The 17,291-nt window shown below is 37.8% G+C and overlaps 1 protein-coding gene across 1 annotated transcript in view; it reads right to left on the bottom strand.

Moving 5' to 3' along the window:
- Positions 1-396: 396 nt before the first annotated feature.
- The window catches only part of THEMIS (thymocyte selection associated), a 194,597-nt gene continuing 177,702 nt past the window's right edge, over positions 397-17,291 (bottom strand). The window contains exons 5-6 of the mRNA XM_080807157.1: positions 14,301-14,454; positions 397-2,077 (exon numbers count right to left, since the gene is read on the bottom strand). Coding sequence (XP_080663283.1) covers positions 2,046-2,077; positions 14,301-14,454 — 186 coding nt within the window. The 3' untranslated portion in view covers positions 397-2,045. The remainder of the gene's footprint in view (positions 2,078-14,300; positions 14,455-17,291) is intronic.

Raw genomic sequence — 17,291 nt, 5'->3', positions numbered from 1 at the left:
AAGAGCCAAACACATCTCAAAAAAAAAATTTACCTTTGTTCATTTCTCACTCCCTTCCATCCCCTTCATAAAGTTGCTTGCCTGATTCTATTAAGAGGAGGGCAATATTAATAATTGGGAGTTTTGGCAGCTATCTATACAGCCTAACCATACTGTGAACTTTGGTCATTGTGTCCAGCATTCTGGGTCCCTGCTTGTGGCAGAAGGGCAAATTCTGGGTCCCTGCTTGTGGCTTCTTTAACACAGGAGGCCTTCTTCTTAGTGTGAAAAGCTGAATTCAATTCCAGTTAAAGAATTTTAACTTAGTTTTTATAGGATGAGTCATTCCACAGTTAAACATGATAAAGGACACACACACACACACACACACACACACACACACACATACACACAAAAGAAAATTAGAAAATTTATTTTCAACCTTCCAAAATCTTCCACAGATGAACTTGACATTGATTAACACTTTTCAATAGCAATAGCCCTGGAAGCAAAGTACCTAAAAGGATTTGTATTAAGTTAGAGATGTTTATAGATGATGTCCCCTAGAAAGACCCAGGTGGTTAATGACCAAACCTAAGGCATGCATTCTCTTGATTTGCCTATTAAAGGACTGTACTTACTAAAAGTACTAATTTAATTGTTCTCATATACCAAATGAAAACCACTAATTCTTCACTGTTTTTTGAAAAACAGAAAATTGGCCTATGAATTTTAGGAGTTTGACAACATTGTCCAATTGAGAAAGGATTCTCTGTGGAATTCAAATGTGGGGACGTAAGCTTTGAAAAGTTCTTGTTCTTATGGGCACAAACCAGCAAAATAAGTAAAGGCAAAACCATCTCAGAAAATTCAGAAGCTATAAATAACAAACTATAACATCACATCAAGTCAATAAATGATCTTTAGGGTATTGGAAATCAGAATTCATTTCTGCTTAAAAAGAAAAACAGGTAAGGGGAAGTAAGCTATAGTCAGAATATAAACATTGTGTGAAAGATCTCTTACTGCATTGTTTTTTTGTTTTTTGTTTTTTTTCCTGTTGAAAAGATGTTTCATGATTTGTTGCCTTCCAAAATTCTTTGGCACTAAACCAATGAATAATTTTTCTATCTAATATAAAATAATTATGAGATAGGGGATTAACCAACAGTTTTTGTATGGAGCATGACCTATGAACAAAGCCCAAAGCTTGCCATTAAATTCCTGTGTAACTAACAAGATCATTTCTCTGTCTCTTCATTTTGCTAGAGGCAAAATAATATTGTCCCTCTATACTTAACACATAACAATACATAAGTGAGATTGTTTTCTTATAATCTTAACAAGCATCCATCTAAAGTGTTATCTAGTACACAGTACATTAAAAATACAGCATATTATCAGATTTTCAATGATACTGCAGTTATGAACTCTGGTTGTTAGGAGTCAGGGGAGAAAGTTATAGAGAATTCCTGTGACTCATGATAGTTTTGGCTGTTAAGCCTCAAACACTTATTTACAAACAAACTGAAAATGTGAAATCAAACTAATTTTCATAGCTCCAAGGAGATCAGATAAGAGACTTAGGTATCTCAAATCACTCTCAGATATAATTGTTTTTTCAAGTTATTTTTAGCACAAATGAGGGTAATTCTAGAAAAATGGCAAGACAAATCCTGAAAAACTGAAAATATTTGGTGAGCTTTCATCCTATTTTCAACTGGTTTTTACTCAGAAACGGAAAGATAAAATTAATTTTCGATTACCTCATGACTGGAAGGGACGATGAGAACTGCAAAAAAGTAACAATACAGCAATATAGACAGATTGGGGCTCAACAGAATAGACTATGTGAATCCCCTATCATAGGTTTCTCTCTAAGTATTATCTGTTACAACTTTTGAGGTGTTTTTTTTTGTTTTTGTTTTTGTTTTTGTTTTTTTCCTTTGCAGTGGCCAGTTTCTTCTGTGGTCTGTTGGGGAATAGTTGTCTTCACCTGAAGGCTAAGCTTACTTTTCCATTGCAACATTTATGTTCACTGCCCAGCTGGCTTCAGTGGCATCTCATTATTTTTGATGTTTTTTACTTTTGAAGATTTCTGTAAATAAAGAAAAATAAGAGGGGTTCATCGGAAATATGTATTGGACGTAGCCAAGAAAGAAACTATGTGCTTTCAAATACTGTTTATAGTACACTCACAGGCATGTATGTTTTTTTGAAAAATAATTGGGAGCACATTAAGAGGAGGCAAACACACAAAAACAAAACTGAAGTAAACTAAACTAAACAAGGAAGAAATGTAAACTCAAGGCAGAAATTTCTATGAGGTAGGACGTAATACCTTAAATTTGCAAAGTGTTTCTCTGGGTACAAAGTGCTTTTCTTTACATTTTAGTTAATCTTTATAAAAACTCCAGTATGCAGGTAGTGTAAGGTAAAAAACCGAATCCGCCATAATCCGCCATGAAGAGACCTGCCCAGCAATCACACAGCAAATAAGAGACTGAAGCTTGATTGTGCTCTAAAAGTGTCTGATTGCAGACCCATCACCTTGGCTGTGCCATGATGCCTGCAGGATAGAGCCCAAACCTAGTGGAGTTCTAAAGACTGCAGAGGAGGAAAAGAGTAATGATAAACGTTAAACTGAACAGGTCTCAAGCATAAGCAGAGTGACTTACCCTCTCATGAGCATATTCGGACTTGACATTAACGTACAATAACATCATATCAAACCCTCAAGGAAAGCAAGCTACACTGCAGTTAGGAATTCTGTGTGTTCAAGCAAGACACTTCATTCCTTTCCATTTTGGCTTTGTGGAACATGGGGGATGGGTGGTTTAAAAAAATTCTAACAGCATGCGCTCTAATGGTCAAGAGGTACAGAAGACCAGTCCTCTCTTGCCTTCCCGTACTTCCACTGTACTAGTGATCTGTTAAGTGTTAGTCACATGACCCTGAAGAGGAGCACTCTGAGGCTCTTGACTCTGGGCTTTCATTTGCCTGTGACTTCCTCCCTTCTTTCCCTCCTTCCTTTTCTTCCTCTTTTCCCCTCCATTTCTTCCTTTCTTTTTTCCTCCCTCTGTCTCTCTGTTCTTCCTTTTGTTTTTTCCTTCTTTCTATCTTTTTCTCTTTTTCTCTTTTTTTCTCTCCCCTCCTTTCCCCTCCCACCACCCCCCTTCTTTCATTCCTCCCTTCCTTCCTCTCTCCCCCCATTCCTTCCTTTCTTCCTTCCTTCTTTTTTCCTTTTCTGCTATATACTAGCTTTATAATCTTCAAGAAGTTACCTAGCCTTTATGCACCTCATTTCCTCATCTTTAAAATGAAGAAGGAGGAAGGGATAATAATTCCTATTTTACAGGGTTATGACAAAGATGAAATGAACCAACAGATGTAAAGAATTTTACATTTAACACTAAGTTTACTGTCTCCCAACTGTTAGCTATTTTTATTATAGGTGTGAAATATAAAGACAAAATATAGCTTCGTGACCTCTGAGGAACTCATAAACTAACTGGGGAAGAAGAAAAGATATGTCAAAGCAGAAAGAAGTGGAACTTCTCCACATACCATGTTAATTTCCCTGGAAATCTCAATTTATGTTCTTGTGTCAACACTTCCCAGTGTTAACTGCGGCTGGGGTTGGGGGTACGTGGTGGGATGGGGGTAGTCAGTGGCCTAAAGAGAGAAACTCTGGATTCCATGGCCTTCTTGATTTTATTCTCTCTCATTATCTGCTAGCCCCAGCTGCTACCTTTAGATTTTTAGGTCTTCCTCATATCACAAACAGTAATAAAACTACCCACCATCAAGTACACATTATAGATGAAAGAACACAGGCTTTTTAGGCAGTATGCCCAGATTTAATTCCCACTTCTTTCACCTACAATCTTTGTGACTTTATCTGTAAAAAGGGATAACAACATTATTTCTCCTACGGTATTGCTTTTCTTCGGGGAGGGGAGGAAGGGGAGGAGGACAAATAAAATCGAGATTTTGTAGGACAGAGAAAGGGAATCTGAAGAACTAGGTCTGATTCCTGATTCTAAGACCTACAGGCTGTATGTCTGGTGGAATGTCTGAATTTCATTTCTCTATCAGGGAATGAGTTGTGATAGTAATAAGTGAATCACAGAGTTGAGGAAATATCAAACGAAATAATGGTCCTGCAAGTGCTTTGCACAACGTAAAGTGCTACAGAAATATTACCTGCTATTATCATCTCATATTCACATAAAACTATAATAAGCCTGAAGTCTGAAAGTTCAATCTGTCATCTTGACAGTTATTAGTCTCACTCTCCCCTGTCAATAAACTGATTTAAGATAGGACATAGTTAAGCAGAAAAATGGGAGGTGAGGGAATCAGAATAATCAGATTATCTCAATATAAAAAAATAGGATTTAAATAATCTTTGTTTTGGAAGGGACCTTACAAGTTGCCTTTCCTTGCCTGATCTAGCCCAATCTTCCATCCAGTGTAAGAAGGCCCCAAGTAACACTTGTGTTCTTGTGGCGCATTCAGGTTGACAGAATGAATTTTACATTGAATAGAAACTGAGTTCTTTATTGTGTTAAATTGTAAGAATCTCAATGCGTGCAGGAGCTGATTTTCCTGACAATAATTTAGATTTTAAAATTCAAATTGATTTAAAAGCTTCAACTCTTTCAGCATTCATCAATTCTTCCTTTTGGAAATGTGACAAACCTAACATGGAGGTGATGTTTCTTACATTGAGTTGAATATTCACTGATTGCTTTTGAATTCACATTTACTTAAATGATCAAATTAACTGAGGGGTGTGGAATCGAGTACACTCCTTTGAGATCAAGCCAAACACTTCAACCACAGAAGGACAGATAAACAATGCAGTTTAGTTTTGTTTTTCTCTCTATAAAGTATCCTCTGGTAGTTAAAATCTGCATCTTTGTAAGAATAGCCTACTATTCAATCCACAAAATAAAGCTTTATATATGTAACATCAGATGAATTTTTTGAACGAGAAGATTAAGGTGAAAGAAAAGCCTCCGTTTCCACTTACTTTATAAAAATCAAGTTCAAGTATATCTAAAATTGCTTTACATTCTCTTCTAGAGCCAATGCTTCCTAAAGAGTGAATTTGAACCACCGCTAGTCAGACCCTGCTCACTTTCCTTTTCAGGAACTTTGGGATCCAGTCTCCTCAAATTGCTCCAGCTGATGATGAACAGTAGAGCCTGAAGTAAAGAACATCTATTTCTTGTAGGGGGCAACTCAGCTGCAAAATGCGGTTTTCTGGAATCTCCTCTGAACCTTTTCAACCGGATTTGCACCCATGTACCTACCCACTCTCACAACAGTACCAATCCTCTCCTTGCCTTTTCTTAGGATCTTTTGTATTGAAGTCATTGGTTGAGATTGAAATATCTGCTTTATTCTTCCTCTCATCATATAACACCATTTTCTGGAGGCAAGTCTTATATTTATACTCTTGGCAACTGTTTCTGCATGCAAGAAATGTTTGATGGTTCTCACACATTATCTGCCAAGTCCAAAATGGGAGTCTGGGTCTCATTTCTCTGGTCAAGAAATATTTACCAAGAACCTACAACAAGGCAGATACTCTTTTAGAACCTGAGGATACAGCAAATTGCTACAAATCCCTGCCTCCATGGTACTTTCATGTGGGAAAGGTGTAAAGCAAAGAAGTAAAATGTACAGTATGTTGGACGGCATATGGGAGACAGGCAGCCCCAGACAGGAAGGTTAGAATTTTAAGTAAAGTCTCTGTAGAAGGGATCACTAAGAAGGCAGTGGCTAAGGAAAGACCTACAGAAGATGAAGCTGGAAGTCATGTCACTCTCTGGAGGAAGATTACACCACTTGAAGAAAACAGTCTGGGTAGGTGTTGAGGATGGAGCATACCTCTAGTTTTGGAGAAATAGCTGGGGAGCTGATGTAGGTAGGTAGTGAGAAAGGGGGAGAAGTAGAGAGATCATTGGAGGGATTGGTAGAAAGGTGTTATATGATCTAAGGATTTCACATATTCCTTCTGGCTACTGTATTGAGAATGGATTAGGTATGAGACAAGGGCAGAAGCAGACTGACTAGGAAGGAAGTTTGTGATACAAGAATCCAAACAAGAAATAATGATGACTTAGATTTGGCTGACAACAGTAAACATGGTAAAAAAAAAATCATATTCTAGATATTGCTTGAGGATAAAACCAATAGGATTTGCTGAGAGAGTGGGTGTGATGAGTGGGAAGAGGGAGTTTTTCATAATTCTTCTACCTCGTTGTTTTTCCAAGTGTGGTCCAAAGACTCCCTGCCTCACAGTCTTGCAAAAGACATGTCAAAAGAGATTCCTAGTTTCTACCTGGGAACTACTGAATCAAATTGTTAAGGGCAGAGGTTGGGAAAATTTTATTCTAAAGGGTCCAACAGTAAATATCTTAGGCTTTACATACAGTTTCTGTCAAAATCATTCAGTTCTGCTGATACAGTATAGAAGCAGCCATAGGCAACATTAAATGAATGAGTGTAGTTTTTGTTGCAAGTCAACCTTATATAGATAATGAAATTTGACTTTCATGTAATTTTCACGTGCCAGAAAATATATATATTTTTTTATCTTTCAAACACTTAAAAATGAAAAAACAAAAGTTCTTATCTCATGGACATACAAAAACAGGCAATGGGACAGACTCTCCCACTGCTAGTTTGCCCATTTTCCTCTAGAGAGCAGATTCCAAGAATATGTATTTTTAACATGCTCATTAAGTGACTTTTTTTATACACAAGAACTTAGAGAATCACTGCAATAAGTTTTGAGAGTTATTGTCATCTGTTCTTTTTTCTTTTGCTTTGTTCATTGGTAAGAATAAAGACAGATTTCTTTAATAAAATGAGAAACAGAATTGGTTTGGAATAATGGATAAAAGCAAGATCCTCATCTGCCAACAAGAAAAAAGGTTAGAAGTAAAGAGAAAGGAGCTGAAAGTTAATTATGAAAATAATTAGGCAATTGGAGAGAAACTCAAAAACTTACTTTTTAGAAGTAAACTATAGTTTAGAAATGCATTTATCAAAATGAAATCTTGCCATTTGCGACGTGGATGGAACTAGAGGGTATTATGCTTAGCGAAATAAGTCAATCAGAGAGAGACAATTATCATATGATCTCCCTGATATGAGGAAGTTGAGAGGCAATGTGGGGGGTTTGGGGGTAAGGAAGGAAAAAATGAAACAAGATGGGATCAGGAGGGAGACAAACCATGAGAGACTCTTAATCTCACAAAACAAACTGAGGGTTGCCGGGGGGAGGCGGGTGGGGAGAGGGTGGTGGGGTTATGGATGTTGGGGAAGATATGTGTTATGGTGAATGCTGTAAATTGTATAAACCTGACGATTCACAGACCTGTACCCCTGGGGCTAATAATACATTACATGTTGATAAAAAATAAAAAATTATTAAAAAAATACTGTAAAAGAAAAAAATGCATTTATCATTAAAAAGGATCAATCAATGATTTGTGCATGATTCCATAAAAGTCAAAGGCAGAGGTCACCATATGTACCCAGTTCCCTGTTCTACACAGGTTAAGGTACTGTCATTGGTCTGGAGAACAGTAGTATTTTGCCCTATGAAAGAATGCCACCTATCATAATTTGCACATCACGCATGCAGCTCATCTCTGCTTGTAAGCAACCTTGTGGTTTAGGTCTCAGGTAGTATTTGAATTTGCACCACGACATCTCTTTTTTTTGCTTGATCATCTAACGCTTTGATTGCTCTTTCTCTCTAGTGTCACACTCAAATCATAAGAAAATACAGGGGAAACAAGAAAAAATTAATTTACTTAAACAGATCTCTTAACCATAATCATAGTACAAAATAGTGATCATTTTGGGTTTAAAAAACTGACTTTGATTTTTCATTTAGTATTTCTCAACTTCATCCCTACTTTGCTGTCATTCTATTCTCTTCTTTGTCTCAAATTTAACTCACCAATGTTTCATTTCTGAGACTGAATCAAATAGAAATTGACAATATATATTTCAGAGAAAATAATTTTCGAAAATATAACTCAAGTGCAGTGTCAAGTCCTAATAGGTAGATACAAAACTCCTAGCAAACAGCCTTTGGGTTATCTCAAGAATTTATTGGTGAAAAAAATAATAGGTTTCTAAGCATTTAGTGAGCATTATGAAAACTATACGAGAGGAATGAACAGAAAAAGGAAGTGGAGAGGAAGACAGGACTTCAAACAGGTTGCTCAATAGTCCATCCTGGTCTAACACTCCTGACTCCTGACAGCTGGAAGCTATATTTCTTCAAATCTCTGATAGATTCTGTGGTAAACCCACATGAGACGCGGTTAATATGATGCCACAGCAATCCGTACAGTGCTAACCAAAAGCTGTTGATTGAGTCTATGATAACAATAATAATAAATTTTTTGCATCTACTCTGTGCCACTCGCACTCACAATTTCATGTGAGGCAGGGCTTTTTATTCTCATTTTACAAATAAAGAAACAAAATCACAAGAAAATGTGACACTCTTCAAAATAAGAGTTCAGTCTTAGGTCTGCCTGATTGCAAAGCCTGCATATTTCCCTCTATACTTCACTATCCTGCAGAATGTTTCCCCAGTGATTGATGTTCCTGTCCAGCCACAGATTGAGGATCGAGTGGAGTGAAAAGAAAAGAAAAGAGAAGAAATGAAATGACATTAAAAAGATTGTTTGCTTAGAGAAGTGTTTTTTTCCCTTTCAGTATGGTATATGATTTTACTTTTATAATTAACATTCTGCTGATGAGACCTCCCATTGGGGAAGGCTGACGAGTCCGATTTTTCATGAAGAACAAGCACTGCAGGAAATAAATTAATCTCTAGGGCAGAAGAGGGGCAAGGCTGTCAGTACTCACACAACTGCCTAATAGGAAATGATATTTCAAGATTGTTGAAAGAATGAAATGACTATGGGTTCTCTTCCAGCATATTCTTTACATTTAAACCTTCTGAGAAGAGAGAAGTAAATTGCTCTAAAATGAAGAGCAATCTTACAACATTTTACTTTGGGCTGTCAGTACTTCCAGGCTAAGACAGTATTCCCTAGAAACAGGAAAGAAATTCTACCGCGTCATTGTTTTGTTTGTATGATGAAAAATCTGCACTGTTGTTAAATAGAAGAATGAATAATATACCAGATTTTTTGATTACCGGCTTGAAACTATCCAACATTTTATGTAACAGGCTTTCTAGTCTTTGGAGTAAAAGTAATTATTGTGCTTGGAATTACACACTATTTACAATAATGCTGAATTATTGAAGTGTGCTTTTATTAAGATTGTGAAACAGTAATATGTTTTATGATATCTAAAGTACCTGTCTCTTGATGGCCTGTATTCTGTCATTCATCAGTCAAGGTCTTTAAGATGGAACACTGGTCCTGTCTAATTCTCAAAGTCGTTCTCATAGAGAACCACCTCATGTTTTATTTCTCATAATATAAGTAAAATCTGAAGTTTAGATTAAATATTAAGGTTAAGTTAAAACCCAGTATAAAAATTTGGGGGGGCAGCTGGGTGGTTCAGTGGATTTAGCATCTGACTCATGATTTCAGCTCAGGTCATGATCTCAGGATAATGGGACGGAGCCCCAAGGCAGGCTCTGTGCTCAGCTGGGATTCTACTTAAGATTCTGTCTCTCTCTCCCTCTCCCTGCTCACTATCTCTCTTTCAAATAAATAAATAAAATCTTTAAAATTCTTTATTTTCCTGTGGATCTATTCTTCATTTGTAGCTTCTACTTTGACCTCAGTGATGAATTTTTCCATGGAGCTTGTCTTCTCTCCCTTATTTAATGTACCACAATATGTAGCTTCCTACCTGTGGTGAATTACTTCTATGTGCATCTTGCTTAAGGATGACCAACAGTTGCATTGCTCGATGGTTATCAGAATAGACCACAGAATCCCATGCATTCAGAACTGACAGGGCACAAAGATTACTTGGTATGCTTCCTATTTGGATGAAGAAAGTATAACTCAGGAAAATGAAATGGTCTATGAAGGGCAAAACATCTAGCTGTGGCAGAGCAGGGACTAGACCTTAGGGTATGTGCTTTTTGTTTTCTGGCCTCAGGCTCTTCTCACTACTTGACAAGTTGAATTTATGGAGAACACGTCATGGCATGAATTTAATCTAAAGATGGAAGAATAATTAGAAGGACATATCAGAAGTTTCAAAAGAAAGGAAATTCCATTTGATAACTTTGTTCAGGATAGAGTATAAAATTTGTTCAGTGGAGAACGTTTATGTAGGGCAAAAACAAATAAGCATATTTAAATGACTATCTTTTCTGGCAGAGTGCAGTTTCTATGAGACACAGAAGGAGGAAACCCCTGTTCAGCCAGTCAGACCACCAGAAGTGATCTCTGCAATTCATGAGTGACCTACATAATGATCAGATCCTCTTTACAGCTTGCTGGTCATATTCTGATACCATGAGACTTTGCCCTCAACTGAAGGAAGCCACCTCACCCACAGCCCTTCTCAGAAGCTGCAGTATCCGGTGATTGAGTGATGCAGGGGCTATAAAGGCTTGGCCCCCTCACCTCAACACAGCACAGCTCCGAAGAGCCACACCAGCTCCAGGGCTTCGGGTGGGATCAGCAAAGGTCTTTGTCATGACTGTATGATGACTCAGCTTCCCCCTCTGCCCAGACCTGTTTTTGTCCCTCTGCTTTATGTGTTGTTTCTGAGATCATTTCCCAATAAATGTCCCAACCAGGTAATGAGGCATGAAACAAGTCGCTGAAAACAAACATTGGGTCTTCACACATGTTGTCTACCAAAAATAATAACCAGTGGAGTCCTCTGCTCTTCCTGAGCTACTGTGGCTGGAGGAAGGTGGGGAAGTTGTCCATCAGGGAAGGTCAGGACTTCCAGGCCTCTGCAAAAGTGCACTATTTCTTGGACTCAGAGGAGTCAGTGACTCAATTTCAAAGAAGGTTTCCACTTGCCGTCCATGACCACAGAATTCAGAGGGGCCATGGAGTTCCCAGGAGGATACAGTTTTCAAAGGGAAAAAGTGCCGGCAGAAAATGAGGAGCCACAAGAGCCACAGCACGTGGGCACAGCCGGCACTGTGCAGAAGATACAGTCCGGAAGTCAAGTTCTTCTTAGCAACCAGCTCATAAAGATGCAGAAGTTTGTTCTAACAGCTACGCTTCAATTGGAGTCTATGATGTCGTATACGAACTTTAACCTATTTCCTCTAATGTAGTCCTCAAAATAGCCGATGGTGTAGTACTGTTATTAACCCGATTTCAGAAATAGACAGAGACGTTAACAAATTGCTCATGGTATACAGCTCGCAAGTGGAAGCCGAGATTTAAACCCAGCAGTCTGAGTTCAGACCCCAAAGGTTAGCCCCTTAATCATCCTACTTTCAGAGGACTGTTCTTTGAGTAATTTATGGACAAAACAACGCACAGACTTAATAACAAGGTTCCTAAAATAAGATGTGGGCATTGCCAAGCTGCCAAGCAACCAGAGTGAATCAAGGACCCACAGAAGAAGGTCATGCAGGAGATGGGGTGAAGCCTTATCGTCAGTTGCTTAGGGAAGAGGAGCCGGGCCTGACAGCAGTGATCCTAGGTGCAATTTATTGCCCTCCAGGCTGCAGTAGAGCAAACTCTCCTCACATGGTGTGCGTGCAGCCATTCACAGCAAATCTTCTAGTTATTTCTGTTCAATTCCAAAATAAAGAATTTCCTTTGGTATAATTATCAGATACATATTTGAACTGGTTCTACGTCCTCTAACTGGAAGAGTAAGATCTGGGTGTCCAGAAGGAGCAAACCTGGAGAAGCAGCACCTTGGTCTTAATAAGATTTTGGGGTTTTGTCCGGGATGTACTACAAAGACTCTAAAATTGCCCTTCTCACCCAAAAAGAATTTAGGAAGTAACTGATTTATGTCTAAGGACAAAAAGGGGGAAAGTTCAGAAAGGGTATCATTTGCTCCTCCTGAACTCCAGGGTGGCTACTGGATATTCTGAGATCAGCGAACTAGGGAACATGGTAAATGTTAAATAGAGATCCAAGGAGTCTTTTTTTCTTTTTTCTTTTTGCCAAATAAAGACACATATATTGTATTGTACAAGACAAAAACAAAGTTTGAAAAATTTTATTTTTGTTACATCTGACTTCTGTATTTTTACATATGGAATTGTTTTACCCTCTAATTCCTAATGAAGACAGATTCTGTAATTGATTGTAATTGCAAATGGGAAAGAAAGTGAAGCTATTTCCCAGATGAGCATGATAAATAATTTCTAAATAAATGCATGTCGAAATTAACCTAAATAGGGAAATGTCATTTTACTCTTCTTAAATAAAGTTAGGAGTCTCACTTGCTTAAAACCACTTCTATAGGGGCGCCTGGGTGGCTCAGTTGGTTAAGCATCTGCCTTCAGGTCAGGTCATGATCCCAGCGTCCTGGAATCGAGTCCTGCATTGGGCTCCCTGCTCAGCCGGGTGCCTGCTTCTTCCTCTCTCTCGACTGCTTCCCCTGCTTGTGCTCTCTCTCTCTCTCTCTCAAATTAAACAAACAAACAAACAAACAAATAAAATCTTAAAAAAAAAACCACTACTGTAATTCCAGCTCTTCTTTTTTCTTAAGCCACCACTTACAGGCAACATGTTCCAGCAGGTGCTGCCCTGGTCTGGAACACTCCTGGCACTATCCATCCAGGGGACAAAGCTGGGGCTGTCCCACACCAGCCTGGGAAGATGCATACACAGGGTAGATCAGGTAAGTTTCCCATGATTGAAACAAAAACTTTGATCTCAGGAATTTCACTATCTGGTACTTTTTAGGATCCATAATCTTAAGGGGAAAAAAAAAAGTTTTCAATGAATTAATAATGGCTTGAGACTCAACACGCTGTAGCAATATTCACTGCAGTACTTGTTTCTTTATAGTCATGCTTGATTAGTATTTGAAATTTGCAGGAATTGCAATATGCGTGGTTTTCAAAGCCCTTCCCAGGATTTCATTTTTATCACTCGACAAGAGTCAATGAAAAGGCAATAAGAAAAGCTCTATGGGATATTTTTATACAAGTGTCAAAAGCCAGTAAGCTAACTACATGAAAGAACCCAGATTGCACAGACAGAGTTTGAGCAGAAACACTTCAGAGACTTTATATCTAGTATTTTGACTTTTACATGCCCTTGGAGGGGGAAAAAAAAAAAGTGCTAGCTACAAAACCAAATAAGGAGGGAAAAGGAACAAACCATATGCTTAAGAATAATTACAATTTCCATTTTCCTACAAACGAAATGTGAAGTTTCAAAGATAAAGTGTGATAGAAATTGAGCTGCTTTGGTGTGTCTAAAATATATCCAAGAAAGAAAATTCTCATTTCCCTTGCTAACTCATCCCAGATTTCTACAATATAGAAGTTAGTCTGAACGCTGTCAACTTCTCCAGAAGTCCATTTACTCTTATTTTACTTTTAGTAGAGATAAAAAAATATCAGATCGTCATCTCTAGAAACAAAATTATTGTAATTCAAATCTACATTAGGTTATTTATCTGACACATCTTTAAGTTAAAGACATCTCAATTACTATAACCTTTTCTCAACCCATTAATCCTTTTGTTAATTCTACCAAAAATTTAAAAACATTACTGTCATGATAATACAAGCAATATTAAACACTTCTTGGCCATGAAAACCATAAATGAGAAAACGCTAATAAAAAGGAAAAATGAACAGACATATCATTGTGTTTACTATTATACTGCACTTAAAACTACATTTCTTGGGCACCAGGGTGGCTCAGTGGGTTAAAGCCTCTGCCTTCGGCTCAGGTCATGATCCCAGGATCCTGCTCAGCAGGGAGCCTCCTTCCTCCTCTCTCTCTGCCCGCCGCTCTGCCTACTTGTGATCTTTGTCAAATAAATAAATAAAATCTTTCTTAAAAAACTACATTTCTTTTTTTAAAGATTTGTTTATTTATTCGAGAGAGAGAGAGTGCACACAACAGGGTAGGGGGCAGAGAGAGAAAGAATCTTGAAGTAGACTCCCCAGTGAATACAGAGCCTGTCCCTGGGCTGGATCCTAACACCCCAAGATCACGACTTGAGCTGAAATCAAGAGTTGGGTGGGCACCCAGACACCCCTATAATATTTCAGTGAGATTTGCGGTTGAGGCAGTCACATTGACGGAGCCTTATATTCCAAGCAAAGTGAAAGTTAGAATCTGTAAATTAGGCTTGTGGCATGTAAACAATTAAAACCAGTAACATGTGGCTTCACTGACCTGTGGTTACACTGGTAGCTGCTAGTTGAGCTGCCCCACTCTTGCTTCTCTCTTTCTCCAATTCGGCCAAATCACTTTGACAACCAACTGGTACTTTTGAATCCAGGCCAGCTTGATTTGAGCGCAGTTTCTTGGATATGTCTACATGGAGACTCTGAAATGACACAGACCAGAGTGACTGATTTCACAAGTAAATTATCAGTCCAAAATAAATGCTTCCCAGAGATATGACAAGGATAAACATTTATCATATGGCAAGTTATGTTTGTGTATCTGAATCAGAACATTCTATATGTCAAAGTGACTTACAAATTACACTTTCATCAATATATTTTGGTAATCTAGGCATGGGATTTTTGAGATGATCTAAGTGACCAGAATAAGTCATCTCAGACTCAGAACATCATCTTCAAATCCCATTTGAGTATATCATTTTCTTCTTGTGAAACTTAGAAGATATTTTTCATTTAAAACATTTTCACTCAGTTTTTATTATTATAGTTAAATTATCCAGCATTTCATCATATATCACATAATTACATATTGTATAATGAAGAGCAGGTTTCATTTCTGCATTATCTGTAGACTTTTTATAAACCAAATCACAACATCTAGTTTAAATTAACCCACATTTGTATCAGCATTATTCAAACTTGACGAAGCTCCTCCAGTCAGTTTAAGAATAATAATTCATCCTAACAATGAATTATTAATGCACAACATCAATGGACCTTAAAACACATCTCCCATATAAGAGATGTCATAGTGTTTGATGTTATTCTATCACATTGTACGCTTCAAAAGAATCACCAGATAGGAGCAAAAACTAAAGGCCTAAGTAGGAAATGGAACTTTAGGCATTTTGCTTCATATCCAAATTCAGATTAGAATTTTTTCAGTTTAAATATGGCTACATAGTATTCTAGATTCATGCAGTGAAAGTTAGCCAGTCAACTTTAGCCATCCACATTAACCATTTTGGTTCACTAAAGGAAGGATGATGAACATTTTCCTTAAGTTCCTCCTACAGACCATGTGTAGCATTAAATTTATTAAAAGCTTCATGAGAAGCTTGATTGAAAGGCTTTTAAAGTTTGGAAAGGGCCAATAAGGAAATTACCGCCCACCATAATTAAATAACTGGCCCAAATAAACAGAATGAATGGTGCCGAGCCTCAGGGATATGTCTCCCAACCTTTAGGAGTCCAGTGCTCTTCATGCCACTCTACAATCCATTTATTCATTTACCCATTCAGTGCGGTGGACTGGTCGCACTGACAGCCCTGATTCTTCAGCTCTCTCCGTATCCATGTCCCTTCCATGTAATTTTGCCATGTCCTCCTACTCTGGCTTTTGACTCATACAAGTGACTTCTTCTGGATTAATAGGATATTGGCACATGGACATAGACAGAGTCTTGAAAGATACTTGCACAATTGACTTTGATCACTCTTGTCCTTTTACTATGCCATGCCTAGACTAGATTGCTGGACGTTTGGCAGGACAGAGAGTAAAGTCAGTTTACCGTAGTCCTCAGAGCTGAGACAATCAACAGCCAATGGAACCCCAGATATCTGGGTGAACCCAGCCTAGGTCAGTTGAAACGAAGTCAGGTCAGCTGAACCCCACAGCTTCAAGGACTAAATAATGTGGTTTTAGCCATATGCATTAAGTTTTTCTGGTGAGTATGCAGCTTTGTGTGGCAATAGATAAATGATATCTCCAAGAGCCATTTATCTATAGAATCCCAGATACCAGGTATGAGAAAACAAATGTAATATATAAAATGTAATATGTAAATATGACATAGTCTCAGACTTTAAATGGTTTAAACATAGTTTCTTAAATTGTTTAAGTGGAGAATTAAGCTAGAGTGTGTGGGACGTGTGGGTGCCTCAGTCAGTTAAGTGTCTGCCTTTGGCTCAGACCATTGATCCCAGGGTCTTGGGATCGAGTACCACATTGGGCTCCCTGATCAGCAGGGATCCTGCTTCTCCCTCTGCCTACCACTCCTTCTGCTTGTGCTACCTCTCTTTCACACACACTCACAAATAAATAAATAAAATCTTTAAAAAATAAGAGTGTGGTAAGTCATTTGCAGATAATTCTCAAATTCCTTCTTTAATAACAAAAGTTGGGATCCAGGTAATACCACAGAAGGCAACTCAAAAGATCAGAATTTGAATATCAGCATTGATCAAAACAAAACTACTACACCTGCTTATATTTGATTCATCCACAGCCCACAAAATGTAAGTCCATCACCCAGTTTGAATTTTTAAATTTATTGTCAGGCCTGACACATAGTTTGTCTTAGCACATAGCTTTGAAAAGAAGCAGATTCAACCAGCATTTAAGTACTTTCCTGATTTTGATATTAGATGACTTTGGAAAGCATATTATTATTTCAAATGATTAGATGAGTATTAAATCATAGTTTTTCAGTACTGAGCAATAAACTAGATTAAACAAGAAATGTAGCTTCTTGCTTTTTCATAGCAATTTCAATCGATAGTATTAAAATTGCAATTGACAGGATTAAAACAATTAGCAATTTCAACTGATAATATTAAAACATTGAGGGGAAAATGTAAGGTCATGAGAATTTCATGTATTATAATATACCCCAGACTTCAAAGAAGAAACACAGAATTTCAATAAAGTTCTTAACCCTGAAATCTGTAACTTGAAAGGCTGAGCAGATCAAGGCTGATAGATCATAATGGGTCAAGTACTACACAGGCCTGGTGCATCTGGGTGCAAACCTCTGGCAGATTGGGCATTTTATGAACACATTAGCATTTCAATAATTAAGAACCCCATTTTTCTAGAGGCACCCCCACAAAGGGGTCTCCTCTATCTAGTCAAGCCATGTCAAATTTTCCATTCTCTCCTTACCTTTACTTGGTACAGATGGGCTCCTGTTCCCTAGTCCTAATGTAAAGGGAGGTAGATGTTTCTTAAGCTACTGACCCTGTCATATTCTTTCAA

Source organism: Martes martes (assembly GCF_963455335.1).
Source record: "Martes martes genome assembly, chromosome: 6".
Classification (NCBI taxonomy): Eukaryota; Metazoa; Chordata; class Mammalia; order Carnivora; family Mustelidae; genus Martes; species Martes martes.
This window is presented reverse-complemented; position numbering and strand designations above follow the sequence as displayed.